Source organism: Bufo gargarizans, chromosome 1 (assembly GCF_014858855.1).
Source record: "Bufo gargarizans isolate SCDJY-AF-19 chromosome 1, ASM1485885v1, whole genome shotgun sequence".
In the NCBI taxonomy this organism is placed as follows: domain Eukaryota; kingdom Metazoa; phylum Chordata; class Amphibia; order Anura; family Bufonidae; genus Bufo; species Bufo gargarizans.
The window spans coordinates 109,716,826-109,736,441 of record NC_058080.1 but is presented as its reverse complement, the minus strand read 5'-3'; the positions used below and the strand labels follow the sequence as shown (position 1 = coordinate 109,736,441).

General features: G+C 39.4%; 1 protein-coding gene across 1 annotated transcript in view; it reads left to right on the top strand.

The window, feature by feature from the left end:
* GLRA3 (glycine receptor alpha 3) overlaps positions 1–16,714 on the top strand; it is a 296,968-nt gene extending 280,254 nt beyond the window's left edge. The window contains exon 9 of the mRNA XM_044287265.1: positions 16,439–16,714. Coding sequence (XP_044143200.1) covers positions 16,439–16,714 — 276 coding nt within the window. The remainder of the gene's footprint in view (positions 1–16,438) is intronic.
* Positions 16,715–19,616: the final 2,902 nt, after the last annotated feature.

Genomic DNA, 19,616 nt, shown 5'->3' with positions numbered 1-19,616 from the left:
CAGAAGAAACCGGTCTCTTTTTTCAAGGTTTGGCTGAGGCGGCATGGATGATCTAATCAGATGCATCAGGCATTGGTGGGTTGAAATCCTGGCTGATCCACGCCTGATTCATCTTGATAAGAACAGTCTCTCCACATTTTGGGTGGACAGGCGAGTTCTCCTTGAGGTTACTATGGCCCCCACCGCACTAAACACCCGCTCTGATGCCACACTACTGGTCGGGCAGGACAGCTTTTCCAGGGCAAGCTCTGCTAGTTGCTGCCACAAATTCAGTTTGGCTGCCTAGTAGTCCAGTGGATCTTCAATGTGGGTTGGCAGGGTGCTGTCCAAGTATGCCACCACCTGCTGGTTCAGGTCCTGCTCCAGGTCTACCTGATGCTGCTGGTGAGTAGTTTCTTCACTATGCGGGTGAAGAAAGCTACTCATCAGCGACTGTAGACTCAGGCTGCTGCTGATAGAGTTAGTACTGCTCCTGCCACCCCACCCTTCCCCAGCAGCCATGGCAGTGGAATGTGAGCGCAGAGGGCCCCCCCCGGTCAGACCTACGAGAGGATGAACGATGGCGCAGATAGGCAGTGGCCAACTAACTGCATTGGATGTCTCTGTCGCAGTTCAGTTTGTCCTCCCTCTCAGTGGGTATAAAAAAGGCCCCTATTCTGGACCGGTAGCGAGGGTCCAAGAAGGTAGAGAGCCAGAAGTCATCACTCTGCCGAATGGTGACAATTCGGCTATCACTACGCAAGTAAGCCTCCTTACTCTGCTGCGACCTCTGCCTGCGTCAGAAACATTAAGGCCTCTGCCACTTCACTGTGCATGGCCTGGCACTTCTCTGTCTGATATACTTTTAGCTGAACTAAATAAATTAAAAGCAAATTAAAACACCCCTAAGAGCGACAAAAATATTAGCCACTAATATTTTTAGGCCACTAAATGCTTCACCACAAATAACTGCAACAGTGAAGTTTGTATATATTTTTCTTTTTGTACTAAAAAAGGCCATTAAATGCTTTCACCACAAATAACTGCAACAGTGAAATGTGTATATATTTTTCTTTTTGTACTGAAATAGGGCACTAAACGCTTTCACCGTGAATAACTGCAACAGTGAAGTGTGTATATATTTTTATTTTTGTACTAAAATAGGCCACTAAAAACTTTTCAACATAGCACTTGCACCCCAATAACAAGAACAAATTGCTGGAATGACAGAGCTGTATAATGGCTATTTGGATCCCCAAATAATCTTTCCCTGCACTCGTAAATCGCTTTTCTAGCACTGTCCCTAGCGCCTTCTGACGTCTCTCCCTGCACTAAGATGCTGTGAAATGATTCCTCCTTATCCTTTCCCTGCACTTATAAATATTTTTTTCTGTGTTTTTTGTCACAATGAGGTATTTCTAATTGCTATCCCTAGCGTTTTCTCACGTCTGTCCCTGCACTCAGAACGCTGTAAAATGTCTGAATCTAAGATGGCCGCCGTATTTATAGGGCTGTGACATCACAGGGCTGGCTGGCTGCTGATTGGCTGCATCATGCATGTCAGTCTGGGTGATCCTGCCTTCCCATACTTCCTTTCTCCATGTCCTCACAAGTGTAGCAGCCATTTTAGGAAAAATTAGATTCATTACCACGAAGCGCGAGGAAATTTGCATTCGTTGCGAATCAACTTTTTCCTGAAATTCGGATCAATTTCCACTTTGTCAGCTTCAATTTACTCATCTCTATACATAACCTTAAATAGTAATTATAAAGTAATAAATCTAGATAAAAAACATAACCAACTCATATAAAGTTAAATATAATAAAAAAAAATATATATATATATATAATAAAGGACCTGTCCTAAAATCCATAAATGGATAATCTCTTAATATTATATAAAATAATAAACAAAAATAATTGAACGTCATGTACAGCCCACTGTAGAGAGAGAAGAAAAATGGATGGATGGATGGAATTAATTCCTATTATAGTTAATGTGATAAAATGAAGCAAAGAAGAAAAAAAAAGTGGTGGTGGTGGGGAGATAAACTTATACTTGTATTATATACCTTTCCATGCAATTACATAAAAACACTATCATAGTGTGGGGGCTCTCCCTTTACTTCTGTGGGCATTACAAAAAAAGCCAAGTAAGTTTCCATTCTGGGAGTTGTAGTTTCATAGCAGCCGGAGTGGCGAAGGTTGCTGATCCCTGCTCTAGGGACTCATTAAGGCCTAGCGGTATCAGAGAGTTAAGCAAAAAATCCAATACAACACAATTGTTGATAAGACTGATGGACCCATTGAACTTAGCTTAGCCAGAGTAGAGTGGGATTAGATTAGTAAAATAATTGAAAGTGCTTAGATACACTGTGTTTCATAAATTTCTGATTTATATTAGACCAATGCTGGTTAAATCTTTTCCTTAAAGTTTGAGTGGTCCGTCCAATGAATTGAAGGCCACAGGGGTATTGTAGCATACATACAACATTCCTTGTACCACATTCTGTGTAGTGTAATATGATGGTTTCCCCCGTTGTAATAATAACTTCTTTTGCTTGGTCTGATATAATGTTGCAACACTTAAAGTGGTCTGAACCGCAACTCTATTCATACCGGTAATTTTCTGAGTCTGTTTAGGACATGATGGGGCCACCAAATTCTTAAGGGTAGGGGCTCTATGGAATGTAAGGCATGGCTGTCTTGAGAGTAACCTCCCCAAAATAGGATCTATAAGGAGAACGGGCCAATGTTTTGTCATGAGTTTTTGTAATGGGTAATAAAAGTAAAGGGAATCTATTACTAGTTTTATGGTGTCCTAACTAAGGGGCAAAATAAACTAGTGACAGATCCGACAGTCAACTAAACAGCTCCAGCACATTTCAAACAAGTTCCCATATTCATGAGCTCCTGGCTTTCCCCCCCCCCCCCCTCTGCTGATTCAGATAAAAAAAGCCTGTCAATCAGAGGCAGGTGGGTAGAGAGAGCGATGAGCTCAGAAATATGGGGATTCATTGGCATGCGCAGGAGCTGTAAGAACCTTGCAGCATAAAACTGGTGACAGATTCCCTTTAAAGCCAAAGCAGCCCCCTTCCTTATTATGTATAACCTACGGCCAGGGTCTTAAAACTCTTCCTGGCTTTCGTTCCTTACTCGCAGCATGGAGTTCTAGATAAGACCTTTAGTAGACTGTAATTCTTTTCTCTTAGGCATAAAAAAATTACTGCTATGTGCTCCTCAAATGCTTCCTTGGTGAAACAGCTATGCCTCAGACTTTTCCTTTGGCTGTAGGGGATGTTACGGTTCCATTTGTAATAATGTCAGCTGTTGTACATAGCTCTTTGTATCCATTCGCTTGAATTGGGTTTTGGTCATAATCACATCCCCCTGAATTGAAAGGAGTACAGTAGGTCTAAAAAACTGCTTCAAAGCAATCTATATGGGATGTAAATCTGAAGTTCCAATTTTTGTTTAAACTTTTTATAAGAAGATTTAAAAATTGACATACCACCTTGCCAAATAAAATATTGTCAATGTACAGTAATGTTCGTTTAACATTATATTGGGGTGGTTTAATAAATGACCCCATAGGATGGGGCAAACCTAGTCCTCATCATTGTGCCATGTTTCTGAATATAAAATCTCCACTGTAAGTGAAATAGTTGTTATGTTAAATAAAACAGATGCCCTAATAAAGTCCCTCTGTGTTGAGGGCATAAATGGATCTTCCAGGAGACATCCCTCAATTGCCATTAGGCCCAATTCATGAATGTTATTGCTGTATAAACGCAATAACATCCAGAATCACCCACACTATTCGCTCAATCCACCTAAAATTTTTGAAGATAGTGATGAGCCCTCCTTTTTCTAATGACATCCTTTTTATGAACTGGTGCCCAGAACTGAACCGTGTATTCCGGGTGAGGCCATACTTCAGTTGTGTGTTATATCTTTGTTACATGTAATATTTGGATTATGGCCAGCACAGTATAAGAAAATGTTTTATTTAATTATTATCATCATTATTATTATTATTTGTTAGTAAAGTGCCATTCATTTCATAGCGCTGTACATATGAAAAGGGGTGCACATACATAATACAGACAATTGCACTAAGCATGAACAAGACTAGTTACAAACTGGTACAGAAGGAGAGAGGGCCCTGCCCGTGAGGGCTTACAATGTAGATGGTATGGGAGGACACAGTAGGCAACAGGGTCAATGTTTGTAGGCTTGTCTGAAGAGGTGGGTTTTTAGGTTTCTTTTGAAGGATTCCACTCGGGAGAAATCTTGGAGGCAATTTAATCTATATATATTGTATCCCTTTTTTTTTTAAAGGGGTTGTCTCATAGAAAATAAATATTCAACAGTTTTCAAACCACTCCTGGATTTGAATTCTTTTGTAATTGCATGTAGTTAAGAATTTAGCATAGCCACTGAGTTACTCAATAAAATGTATCTGTATAGCGCCACCTGCTGTTTTTTCTTACTTCTTTGTCCTGTTTACTGAGATGGCAGCACATGCTCGGTTTCATCCTTGAATTGCATCCTGAGCTGTCATAGGGAGCGCTGAGACACGCCCCTGATTTACAGCAGAAAAGACCCTCCCCTTGAGATGCCAGCTTGATATAAATCTAGCAGAACAATGAATGTGGAGATCCAATGTGAGGTACAGAGCTGGTTTTAACTTTGTTAGAAAAAGATTGTCATGTACTATATCACAGCTGATATTTTAATTTTTTTACACTGATCATGGGATAACCCCTTTAATAGGCCTGTAAACCTTTACTTTAGGTTCCACAATTAGTGGGTGGATCTTCTAGTGGGCAAAGAGTAGAGCAGAGTTTAATTCCATGCGTTCCACAATGGAACGCTGACCTTTCTTGTGTCGCCCGAATGTGCACTCTAATGTTCCACAGTAGAGCTCAGAAGGTACTTCCAGCTGCCAACAGGAAGCGATTATCAGTATGGCTCCAAGCAACTGTAGCAACTGTGTATATCGTGAATCACCTAACACTCTAGCTAAAGAACTTTAAACACAGAAAAATAGTATGTAAAAACAATAGCACATAATGTAAAAAAGTAACAGCAGCAGCAACAGGCATATATAAATTTCAAGGGCCAGAAACTGTGGTTTATAAGATATAAACACTGCCCTCTCCCTAAACAATATAAGAATATATAGATACCATATATACTATATTAACAGTAGGTAGACCACCTCCATTCTAAATATAAAATGGCAAGATACAATATACGTAAAAATATATCAAGGAAAGGTAAAGTATAGGAAGTGAAAATTATACCGACCAGTACAGCCCAACACCCTGACATGGGTTTCGCTTCTTTCTTTCTCTGGGAATATTATTATTATTTCCTGATGAAGCAAGAAGCGAAACGTATGTTGGGATGTGGGGCTGCCCTGATCCGTATAATTTTTACTTTCTATACTTTCCTTCTTATTGGTATATTTTTGCATATATTGTAACTTTCTATTTTATATTTAGAGTGGAGGTGGTCTACCTACGAATAAGACAGTAAATATGGCACCTCTATATGCACCTCTAGAGGGCAGTGTTTATATCATATAAACCACTAGTTTTGTCGCTTACAATCTATTTATTTCTGTTGCTGCTACTGATACTTTTTTATACTATTAATATTGAATCAATATATTATACTAGTTTTTCTGTATATTAAATTCTTTAGTTGGAGCAACAGGGAGTGATGTAGGAGAACATGGGGGAGCATAACCCGTAAGTTTTCAGCCTACCGAGATGCTGATTGGAGGTGGCAATACTTCAGGTCTCATATAAGTAAGCGTACTGTTCTGTTGTATTTTATATGTATATTTTTTTACTCCCTAAAAAGGGGATTGGCATTTTCCAAAAACCCATAGAGTATTTATAAACTGTATCCACAACGGACGGGTCGTGTGACCAATATCATCGTGTGAGAGGTGTGGGGGAAGGCTATGTGCTTCCCCCTGCTAGACTTGCCTCACTTTACCAAAAATGGTGATTGTTTTTATATGATTGTGCAAGTACCTTTGTCAATTATTTCTATTCTTTGATCTCCTACGGCATTTAAAGTTAATTTTTACAGCACTCCATTGTTTAAAAGCAGGGACAGAGGTATGTATTACCTTATGTCCCCTGCCCCTACCTATGTCTGTCAGCAGTTTTGCATTGACAAAACTGCTGGCAGACTCATTTGAGGAACAATTTATCGCACGCACTTGTGCTTTGGACTATTAATATCACTACAATAAAATGCAATAAACATAATATTCTTTATTCAAGGGCATCTGTGAACATATCTGTGCCTATTAAACTGGTTGACCGGTTACATTTGCACTTGGCAGCTGAAGGCATCTGTTTTGGTTCCATGTTCATATGTGCCCACATTGCTGAGAAAAATTATCTTGTAATATATTCAAATGAGCCTCTAGGAGCAACGGGGGCATTGCTGTTACTCCTAGAGGCTCAGCTCTCTCTCCAACTGCCACTCCCTCTGTTCTTTGATTGACAGGGCCAGGAGCAATCACATTTACACTGCCTGACCCTGTCAAGTGCAGAGGACGCAGGAGTTGCAGGGAGTCAGCCAGTTTCATAGGTACAAATTTTCTGACAGATGACCTTTGACAACTTCATATGAACACACTGTCATAAAGGGTAAAAAAAAAAAAGGTGGGTCTGAAGCTGTTGCTAGTCAATAATAAACGTGTCAGTTTGAATGGGTGTATTACTAAAGTTAATCTGCCACTCATGAACATGAGAGAAGTCTAAGGCCTCCTGCACACGTCCGTGTTTTTTTTTCTTCTGTTTACTGGCCATTTTTTGAGTTCCGTATACGTTCCGTGGCTCCATTCAAGTCAATGGGTCCGCAAAAAAAAACGGACACATAAGGAAATGCATCCGTATTTCTTCCGTATCCGTTCTGTTTTTGCGGAACCATCTATTGAAAATGTTATGCCCAGCCCAATTTTTTCTATGTAATTACTGTATACTGTATATGCCATATGGAACAACGGAAACGGAAACACAACGGAAACTATAAACGGAACAACGGATCCATGAAAAACGGACCACAAAACACTGAAAAAGCCATAAGGTTGTGTGCAGGAGGCCTAAATGTGAGAGGCAATCTCTTGTACAAGCAATGAAAGATAGTGAACTTGCTACAATCATTCCTCTGGTGAAAGTAGTTCTATGTAGAATTCCAGTGAGGCAGAAGCAGTCGATATGCCTTTATGGAATTTATTGAATGTACCTTGAAAAATGATAGATGTCAAAAGAAAATCCTCTTTTCAGTTCTGTGATCCATGTCTGACAAACAAGAATAGACTGCAGGACACAGAAGATGTGCTCACAGGGGAGAAGGAGTTACCAGATGAATGAGATAATGAATTCCGACCACAGATAACTTCGTAAACCGAAATACAACAACTTCCACTAGATGACAGCAAACTAAGTATAGTGAATGACAAATATATATAACACAGAATGCAATTAGTTGGAAGCCATAGCTAGGACAGCACAAAAGGGCGTTTCACTCATGGAATGATCTGTGCTGGTCAGTACAAATAATCTGTGCTGAGCAGCAGGAGGATCTATATTATTATTTAGCACTGATTTAGAAGCAACTGTATTTATGGTTTTTGTACTTTTGCCTTACTTCTTTATTGTAATACCAGAATGTTAAGCCAGTGCATGGTGAACATGAGAACCAAGGCAATTTGCGTTGTAGCAATGGCATGAGAAGTGCTGGACCAACATATGGGACATTGGCTCAAGTCAACAGTCCAAATTTCAGGGTAAATTATGTGTGCAGTTGATCTGTGGAAATCTAAGATAAATGGATGAAGGTTTTAGCTGGTCATAACCTTCATTGCTTTCCATATGTGCCTGTTTTCTTATTCCAAGGTACCTGTCCTGTTAAGTTCTCCATTCCAAATTCAAACAATTATTATTGGGGGTTTTTAGGTTATTTTTTAGTAAGTATATGTGCTTAATATATATAAATTGTATGAGACGCACAGGAGTGAATGTGACCACGGGCGGAGGTGCTCACAGTAAAGAGGATTTGCCCCTCCTCTGACAAATTGAGATACTGAGAAAGACAATACTGGGCACTCTCTCTATAAGTAGAACCATGCGAAAAACAGGTATATATGGTGATAAATTGTTTATTATCATATACAATTTATATAAAGATTACATTCAATTTATTACTTAAAAATATGGATGTATAAAATATTAGCTTAAAATACCCAATTAAGACATATAAGATAGTGGAACTACCTAAAACCATAAATAGGCATCAGTGCAACAATATATTACATACAGATATACGAATAAATAGTAAAGCGTCAATGCAACATAAGGTGTTCTCCACTCTGCAACTTGTAGCAGTTAGGTCCCAATAATGGCTAGACTAGTGGAAAAATAGGAGTATTCTTGGGGTCTAATTGTGTCCTCTGTATTCACTTCCCAAGTGTATCCCAATCTCTTAGTAAGAGCAAAGTTCCTGGATCTTTATGTAGATGAATCACAGTGAGTTTTTAGAGCGGCGTCCCGCTATTACTCACTGCTTGATGTCTGCTGGTGAAGCTCCAGTCCACTGTAAGTATAGAGATTCTCTCACAGGTTGCTGCTGTCGCTGGTCTAGGCTTCTCTGGGCACCGCTCCGTTACGCTGAAGAGCCGGTGTCCTCCGAGAACCTAGTCGCCTGCTACCGCTCTGGATTTGGACTGCAGTTGCGGTCTGTGATGTCCTTTTGCTGTGGTCTTAGTTATCCAGCATGCCAGGTCTCCGTTGTTTGCAGGATATTCCGGTATTTATCACAGTCAACCTAGGGTTATTACAGCTTAGAATCGGCAGAAGTTCATAGACCCCTATATGAACTTCTGCCGATTCTAAGCTGTAATAACCCTAGGTTGACTGTGATAAATACAACGGACGGGACGCCGCTCTAAAAACTCACTGTGATTCATCTACAAAGATCCCCCTATAACACTGTCCTCCACAGATCCCCCTATAACACTGTCCTCCACAGATTCCCATAAGAGTGTCCTCCACCAGTCCCCATAAGAGTGTCCTCCAAAGATCCCCCTATATCACTGTCCTCCACAGATCCCCCTATAACACTATCCTCCACAGATCCCCCTATAACACTGTCCTCCACAGATCCCCATAACAGTGTCCTCCATAGATCCCCATAACAGTGTCCTCCACAGATCCCCATAACAGTGTCCTCCACATATCCCTCTATAAGTCTCCTCCACAGATCCCCATAACAGTGTCCTCCACATATCCCTCTATAAGTCTCCTCCACAGATCCCCATAACAGTGTCCTCCACATATCCCTCTATAAGTCTCCTCCACAGATCCCCATAACAGTGTCATCCACAGATCCCCATAACAGTGTCATCCACAGATCCCCCATAACAGTTTCATCCACAGATCCCCCATAACAGTGCCTCATCCACAGACCCCGCATTAGTTCAAAATCACCAAAAGCACACTATTTAGTTCAAAATATTTTTTTTTCTTAATTTCCGCCTAAAAAAACCTAGGTGTGCCTTATCATCAGGTGCATCTTATAAAGCGAGAAATATGGTACATATTTAGGAATTTTATTCCTATCCAGTGTTCCCGCCAAGCTGTGTGCTCTGGAAAGGAGCTAATGCGTACATACTAGTAAAGACCAATGAGTCCAATAACAGATTTATCAGGCTGCAGAATTTGGTGATTTGATCCCTATTCTTAGAGGGAAGGGCTCCATCACGTATGTGAAAATATAACTGCCCTCTTAAATGTAATAATTTTAATAATTGCAGCCAAACATGTCTCCCACCTTATTAGCAGGACTGCATCGACTGCTTGTTCAGAACCCGCCACAGCTGCCTAGTTGGATTTCTTCTTCAATTTTCTCAGTCATTCAGATATTAAACTGCTTTTGTTTCTCAGATTTTATCTCGCTGTCTCACTCTCTTCACCGCGCAACAATGATTTTGCTACTGAGAGAAAAATGTGATTTATACTAAAATGAGCGTGCTGGTTCTAAATATGAACTTGAAATTGGCCTAACGTGTCTAGATTTTAAGTTATACATGCAAAGCCTATTCAGTTATAATATTAATGTATTATATTGGAAATATTCCAATGGACATGTCCAGACCTGTCCGGACGCCGTCAGGCTGCTGTCAGTAGTAAGTATATAAGGCAAGCTGGACAGATTTTGATAAAGTGATCCATTATAGTGCTATCAGTTTTGAAACTTAAGATAGATGAACGCAAATATGTTAACGATCCAGACAATATCTGCTACATATGTGGCAAATACACTACTTATGATCAACGCAAGAATCTGACAAAGCGAGTGCGTCTATCTTAAAAGTATTACTTTGACTGTAAAGTTGGAGATCAAGTTAAAAGCTGGGCACCTCATGTTTGTTGCACTGTGTGTGCTACTCTGGGATAACGCAGTGGTTGAATGGTAAAAGGAAAGGAATGGCTTTTGCAGTGCCTATGGTTTGGCGTGAGCAGAAAAATCACCATTCAGACTGTTACTTTTACATTACTAAAATCATTGGATAATCAAAGAGAAGCAAGTCACAAATTGTGTATCCTGACTGTGAGTCTGCTCTTAAACCAGTACCACACAATGTAGATAATCCAGTGCCTGCCTCTCCCACAGCAGGAACGGCAATAGAAACAGACGGTTCTGATCCTGTTGAAGAAGAAGATGTTGATTGTCACAATGTATTTCCTGATCCAGAGCAACTGGAGGATCAGCCACACTTGCTGAGACACTCAGAGTTAGATGATTTAGTAAGAGATCTTTCTTTATCTAAAGAAAAGTCAGAACTGCTAGCTTCTAGACTTTAGAAATGGGATTTGCTACAACGAGGCACCACAACTTCACACTTTTGTCATCGACACACCAAGTTAGCTGCATACTGTGCAATGGAAAGCAATGTCTGTTTCTGTACTGATGTAAATGTTCTTATGATGGAGTTAGATGGTACACATGTTCCCAATGAATGGAGGCTATTCATAGACTCTAGCAAAACAAGTTTTCTTGTTGCACAATGGTAATGAAAAACCATCTGTTCCATTGGCTCATGCGGTTGGAATGAAAGAGACCCATATTTCTATGGAGTTAATTTTGAAAATGATCAAATACTCAGATTATAAATGGAAAAATTGTGCTGACCTGAAAGTGGTAGCACTGCTGCTTGGCCTACAGTTAGCATATGTGTTTCTTGTGCCTATGGCACAGTTGTGATGACAACAATCATTACAAAATGAGACAGTGGCCTCTCAGAGTCGAGCACACAGTTGGTCAGTACAATGTACAATGTACAATACAAATCACTGGTCGATCCACTTCAAGTTTAACTTCCACCACTTCACATTAAACTTGGTTTTGTAATTGCACTTGATTGTGATGGAAATGGTTTCCACTATTTAAAGAAATTTAGCACACTGAAAAATTATGCTAAAATAAATGCCGGAATTTTTATTGGCCTCGAAATCAATAAACTAATGCATGATGACACATTTAGAACAAATCTCAACCCTCTGGAACGTGCAGCTTGGGATGCATTTGTGCTAGTAGCGCAGAACTTCCTTGTTTACAGTATATGAACAACTTGGCTGCCGAATGTCATTGAAAGTGCATTTCTTACATTCCCATCTTGACTTTTTCCCACCCAATTTGGGACACGTAAGTGACAAACATGGAGAGTGGTTCCATAAAGATATTTCTACAATAGAGAACAGGTATCAAGGCCGCTGGAATCACAACATGATGGGGGACTACTGCTGGTTTTTGCAATGGGAAAATATGACCGTTCACAAACGCAAAAGAAGATGCCTGAAGCACTTTTAACAGTACTGGGCCTTGCTCAAGTAAGATTTTTAAACTGAAAAACAAGACTTTTTGAAATTTTGTCATTACATTACATTTTCATACACTGTTTACTACGCAAACTCTGATGTAGATCAGGTAATTATTGGAGTAAAACTCGTTCTGTTCAAAATTATTCAATGCTTTCCAAGTGCTTAATTAATTTAGGCATACTTATGCATAGCTAAATTTTGTGATGTGTTACAACAATTCTGACTTCCGATTTGTAATCTGCACACTCGATTTAGTATAGGACAAATGGTTTTTGCCCAATAATTATTTTTTTGTTGCGTGGTGTTATGCTTAAGAGTTCATGTCTCCAAAAATATTTTGCCTATGTTCAGAGGCTGGAAAGCATTGCCAAATAAACCCAATGGCTGTTGGTAACATGTTCTTGGTATCATGTTGATGTCATTTGTGGAATAGTTTCCAAAAGGATGTATACTACTGCAAAACAACACCAGAGAACACCCATGACACATAGGGCAGAGCACAAGCATTACAAAAAATAGTTTTCCCTGCAAAGCAGCAGAGGGCACAAGAGGCTAATTTATAAACCTGAAATTCCCAAGTCATCCTGTTACTTCTATAAGCTCACATATATTTTTTAATGAGATCTACGCAGCTTATAACTTTTACAGGAGAGGTACCTTATGGCTCCTTAGAAAAGATATATACATTTGTCTTTAGGCATTTCTGTAACTGTTTTCTTTGTTTTAATACCCTATTAAATGTATTCGTTGTTTCCTGAAGCTACAGCAGCTTTTGTGAGAATTTATTATACTGTGTATTAGCAAGAAAGACATTGTCTGACCTTGTACACACCAGTCATATAAACTAATATTGAAGCATACTGAATATTGTTGTCTGTTATATACTTTTTATTACCATCAGAAAGAAACAATATAGTAACATTCAAATGACATTTCTTTTCACACTTCTTACATTTATTTATTTTTTGAATTTGGTATTTTTGATATTTCAGTATTATTTTACAGTTTTTGTAAAATCGTAGAAAAAAAATAAAAATAAAATGAAATGAATGTAAAATATTAGTTTGTGCAACATATAGAATTAGAGGTTCATCCTTGTACAAACCATTTTAAGACCAAGGCCTTTGGATACTCAAATGTAGACAGAATTTCTTCTTTGGAACTGCAACATTGTAAGGATGAATATATATTTTTTTATGTTATACTTAGTCCAAATAAGAAAATAAGAGAAAATGCTAATTTCCTTTTTATTTTTGTAAATTATTCAAGTATTTTCCAGTATTTTTAGATCCGTATATGATCTGTGGGGGACAACTAAGACCCCCGCTGATCAGCTGTTTGGATAAGGCAGCCCCTGCCTTCATCGTTCTCACCAAACACAGCCCAGTACATCGTATAGAAGCTATTGCATCATTCACTTGAGTTGCTCCTAGGCCAAGTTGCTCCTAGGCCAAGTGACACATGAACATATCATCACTCGGCCTAGGAATAGCAGAGAGAAGGCCGCGGCACTCCCTTCTAAAACAGCTGATTGGTAGAGGACCCAGGTGTTGTACTCCAGAGGAGAGATCATCAGTATAAAAATCTCGGAAAACCCCTTTTAACCAAAGAAATGAGACAAAGTAATCTTACACTCTCATGTGCATAGCGATGCAGAATATTGCTGCAACAAAATTCACCAGTTTGTTTCTAATGTGCCTTTAGATCAGATCACCGAAAGCACCCATGTACACAAATGTTTTATTGCAGTAGTAAGACCAAGAGGAGCAGGGGTAGGGAGGTTAAAAACCATAGTAACATATATCCTATGAAATGGACACATTTATTAAGCATTTAAAAGGCCTATTTAAAATGCGTCCATTTCACAAAGAATTGTCCATAACAGTGTCACTTGGGGTAGGTTTTTATTTTTTTATTTTTACTACATGTATTATTTTTAATTGTATTGTAGTCTTTTTTGTAATTTTTTCTGGGTCTGGAGAAATCTAGGATAGAATCTTCTGTCATCTATGGTAAAGATGAGCGAACCAGTTCATAACAAACTGGGTTCATTATGAACTTTTAAATGTTTTGGATGACGGACAAAACCAAACCTTTTCAGGTTTGTTTCGTCAAAAATCTAGCAAAAAGGCACGTAGCTCACATTTGTTGGGAAAAAAGCACTAGGGAGAAAGGAGAATGGTGCTCACATGACCTTGGGAGGAAGTGGGGGGGAGACCTTGCCCTGATTGGCTCCCAGGCCGACAGACAACCTAGATTAGCCAATCAGTGCTGCAGCAGGCAGGGAGGTGCCCTTTCAGAATGAGCAGAATGTCATTCTGTGTTGGGCTGTGAATGAGGGTGGATAGGTCTTACAGTGTCTGCCAGAAAACCGTTCTTAGGGAGGCAGGAACAGGAGAAAATCAAAATCAAGCTGGTATTCTACTGCCAGAAAAAGTGAAGGAAAAGGATAGAATTGCAAACAAGAATTGGGACAGGCAGGGAAACCTGTCAGTCAGGGAGTGAGAAGTGAGGAGCTGAGGCTGGTTTTGCCTCCTAGAACAACTGCAACTGTTACAAACCTCAAAAGCAGCTACCTGCAAGGACATTACTTTCATTTTTTCACATTTTAACAGAAATCCTTTTTTCAGGGTGCTGGTGGGGGATGGAATAAGCACAAAACTGTACAACACGTGTTCTACCATTGATGTAGCATTTTAAATCTCAAAACATCGGAAATACTAGTCCAAACTCTATGTGAGGGCATCTCACGTAGTTTATTTTTTTTTGCTTAAGTTTTTAAAACAGTATAAAATACGCAGAGTAGCAGACTAAACATCACTAATTGATAATGTAAAATTAAGGCTAAATCCATTTATTTCTATCTCCACATAGTTCCAAATATTTTTTGGGGGTTACTGAATTTTACAGAAAATAGGTGATTACTACACCAATACACATGGTAGCACACAAAATTATCTGTGAGTAATAACGAATTTAGGCCTAAATATTTCTCCATTTATTCCTGTCTCCACACGTTTCCAATTACATTTTTTGGGGGGTTGTTGAATATATTCAAAACAGTATGTACATGATTACTTCAGCAATACACAGGGTAGAGCACATTATCTGTGGGTGATAAATTTAGGCCTAAATCTGTTTCCCTTTATTTCTGTCTCCACACGGTTATTTTTTTGAGTTGTTGAAATTACTAAAACCAGCATATAGGTGATTACTACAACAATATACAGGGTAACACGCTGTACAACATTATCTGTGAGTGATAACGACTTTATGCTTAAATCCATTTTAGTTTATTTCTGTCTCCACATGGTTCCAATAAATTTTTTGGGGTTGCTAAATTTATTCAAACTAGTACATACCTGATGACTACTACGGTCAGAAGTACCATTCACACGTCCGTAGCGTGTTTTGCGGATCCACAAAACACAGACACCGGCAATGTGCATTCCGCATTTTGCGGACCGCAAATTGCCGGCACTAATAAAATTTGCCTAAATAGACATGTTCTATTTTTTTCGGGAACGAAATTGCGGACCCGGAAGTGCTGGTCCGAAATTCCGTATGAATGGGTCCGCAATTCCGTTCCACAAAATGCGGAACGAAATTGTGGACATGTGAATCGGGCCTTAAAGTAGTAGGCTGCAGTCATCTCTGCCTTCAAAAAGGCACAACATTATCATTGAGGAGAAAGATGATGAAATTGTGGATTGGATGGCACAGTCCTTTCAATCACAGCAGGATGAAATGAAGGAGACTTTAGAGTCTGACAACATGCCATGGAGCCAGGGGTCACAGCGTTCCTCCTGCTCTCCCCCCTTGCAGCCCCAGAGAAGGCTTTCAGTGGAGTCCTTTCTGTCTTCACTGCCCCTTCTTAGTGGGGTATCTTCTTTTTTTTCCTAAGAAGTGGCAAGAAAACCCCAGCATGCCCTATGGCAGACAGTAAAGACAGTCTTCCTGATAATGACTTGTGTGAGAGCAGTCACAGTTTGGGCTGCCCTAAGGAGAAGGTACGGGAGGAAGGTGGGGACCCCATGCATAGCTATGCTGATGGTGGTGGCAATAGTTTACTATGTCTGATTTGGGATCTGGGGGTGCCACTGACACTGTGGGTGGGTTAGGCCCAAAACATGCCAGGGCTAAGCTAAGTTCTGTTGCCTTTAGCTCTGTACGAGCAACTCCTGTATAGCACTTTTTTCTCCACAAGGCAGGGACACAAAACCACAACTGTGTGCAAGAATTGCTGGATTAAAATATGCCATAGACATTCAAACGCAATCATAGGTACCACAGTCTTCCAAAGTAATTATCTGACCTATATTAGTGGGGTGTAACGTGGATGGGTGACTGTTGAAACTTTTACTTGTTGATGAGAACATTAGTTGTTATTTTATTATCTACGTTTAGACAACCATGCCAACAAAACATGATGTGTTGTTGCTGTTATTTTAACCAATGAAGTACAGCAGATTTTGTTATTATGCCCCCCACCAATTTTTTTATTCCAAAACAACCTAACTAAACAATGTCTAACTCTATCATTGCAGGAAGAGGATGTGAGAGAAAATCGTTTTAGCTTTACAGCTTATGGAATGGGACCTTGTCTACAAGCAAAAGATGGAGTGACTCCAAAAGGGTCCAACCCAGCACCTGCAGCACCAAAAACCCATGACGAGATGAGGAAAGTGTTTATTGACAGAGCTAAAAAGATAGACACAGTTTCTCGAGCTGGCTTCCCTCTGGCCTTTTTAATATTCAACATCTTCTACTGGGTAATCTACAAAATTCTACGACATGAGGACATTCACCAGCAACAAGATTAAAAGACTAAATAGTGTCAGCAGTAGGGTTGTACACAAAAGTGACAACATAAGTGTCCTAATTCCATTTCCCCTAAAATAAGTATGAAGCTTTTGAAATCAAACAGAAAATGTTAACACAATCTGATAGTATAAAGATAGCTACAGTATACTGCCAACTGTTTTTACATGTTATTACTCAGAGGTCTCAGTACTCAAAGCTTACTGTTTTTTATTTTACTATATGCTATTGTACACAACAGGACCAAATAGCTAATTTGGTCGTAGATTTTACAGTGACCACAAATTTATGTACATTTTTATTTCAAATTTGTGAAAACATTTAACTTCTATTTTTGTGCAGTAAATACAATTTTTTATGTATAATTAATGTCACATTTTGTACAAAAACAGCAATGCTGAAATCAGGACACAGATATTATCAATCTGCTTAAAATTCATTGAAAATTTAAGTAAAAATATAAAAGATCTAGTGAGCATTAAAGCCAACAGAGCACATTGTCTATTCAAGTCTAGTTCATTGAGATCACATCTGCATAGGCTTTCAGAAACTGTGAAATCACTGCACCATTACAAAAAGCCTAGTTACCTCAACTGTGGTATTGGAAGGTGTTACCTACAATATGTGAGCAATGGGAACTTCCAGTTAAAAATAACAAACACAAAATATCAGACATAATTATGTGGTTTTACTTCAAGAAATACTTTTCAAAAAAAATTGATAGACGTGGGCAAGGAAATGTGGATACCTTAGGAGCTAAGGAGAAATTTAAAAAAAAGTGTGCAAAAGAAAAGTGAAGAAGTTGCCCAAAGCAATCAGATTCCTTTTTTTATTTTCAAACAGATCACTGAAAATTGGAATTAAAATCTAAGGAGTGGCTGTGGGCACTTGCTCCACTTTTCCTTGGCAACAGTTTAGAAAAATATTTCTAGAATAAAAAAAAAAGGTTTCTAGAATAAGGCAAAAATAGGAAAGGCATTAAAAACAAAATAAGTGATTCTCATCTTACCGATCCACTGCTGGTCCTTTTCTTTTTTTTTTTGTATATTCTTTATTTATGAATATTTTTCATAACAAGAAAAAGGGATGACAAGTACATATGACAAGAGTACAGATATGTATAAGGCACTGAATTAGATAGCATGAAAACTTAGTGAGCAGTCTCAATACCAATGGCCTAAAGCATAAAATAAAAGAAGAAAGAGGAGGTCGCATACAATATATGCACACCCCCTCTCTCCTCCCGTCCAGGCACATATGCACATATTAGAGAAGTCAGATGCCTATTAATGACTAGGGTCAAGAGTACTGTCAAAACAGTAGGAAAAACGGGAAAAGAAACACAATAAACACAATAAACGGATGGGTCTACGATGAAGTTAGTGATCCAGGAGCATCTTTATAATGCAGCAAGCCTATTGAGTGGGTGAGATGAGGGGTCTGCTGGAACCTAATGTAACCTTGACAGGATCTTGGTATTATAGTAAATGGACACTGAAAGTAATAAATGAAAAGGGGAGTGTAAGAGGGTTATAATCTTCTCTATAAGGACGGTCCCTATTGATTAGGTCAGGAGGAAGCGAGCCAGCCCTAAAGCACACCACCTCTAACACCTGTGCGTGGATTTTAAGTACTCAGGTAATTTCCATGAAAGTCCAGCCATGGTTTCCAAATCTTTAAGAATGTATGTCTATTACTCTTATCCCAACCTAACATTTCTTCCATAAGACATATCTGGTGAGTTTTCTCTATCCATTCTTTAATGGTGGGGGGGTCTGGGTCCCTCCACTTGGTAGGGATAATATATTTAGCTGCCGCTATCATGTGTGTGGCCAGATTATTAGCAGAGGGCTTGAACTTCTTCTGGGGCAGCCATAGTAGAATAAGGGCAGGGGACAGGACAATCTGTAACTTGCACACTTTATTAATAATTGTCTCCACCTCAGACCAAAAACTCAAGACTTTCCTACATGACCACCAAATATGAGTAATGGAGCCTCTGTCTTCTTGGCATCTCCAGCACTCATCAGAAGGCGAGAGGTGGGCTCTGTAAAGAAAGTCTGGGGTCCTGTACCACCTTGACAATATTTTATAGGAGTTTTCCTGAATGCGTATGCATCTGGAGAAGCCATGGGAGTGTTGTAATATAGTTTTAATCTCATCGTCTTCCAGGGAGACCTGAAGTTCCTTTTCCCATACCCTCAAGTATGTGGGTATTTCCATGGAAGAGTTCAAGATTAGTTGGGAATAAAGTTTTGAGAGAATTTTAGGGGGAGGATTGGGCAGAAGAGTATAATTTTCTAGCCATGTGGGATCATTATAGGGCACTACACAGGTCTTCTTAAATTTTTTGCAGCATAAGTCAAAATCTAATTCCATTAAGGTGGACCATAGATGACTGGGTATATGAGTTTGGGCTAATCTCAAGAATTCTGATATGTCAGTGGCTTTAATCAGGTCAGCTACCTTGAGCACATTTAGATATCTCCAAGCTCCATGAAAGTCACCTCCATCTCTGTTGAGGTAAAACGGGAGAACAGACAAGGGAGCTATGGGGGAAAGTCTGTTTGCGGACATTGAGAGGGCTTCGGTACTGTCACAAACCTGAAGCATACCTCGTGTTAGGGCACTTAGAGAGGTTTTCCCTTTTTTGATAGGTGCTTGAACCCATAGTCGGTGAAGGGCATTGTCTCCAAGTAAAGCTTTCTCCAAATCAACGTGTAGGGCTTTATTGTGAGGTCTGGACAATTCAATCCACCTCTCTAGCTGTATAGCGTGGAGGTACGTTTTTAAGTCTGGAAGGGACAGTCCACCCTTGTTATGTTTCCTGATAAGAAGGGAGTAGGCTAGGCGTGGTTTTTTGTTGGACCATAAAAAACTACTGAATAAACTCCTGAATTCAGA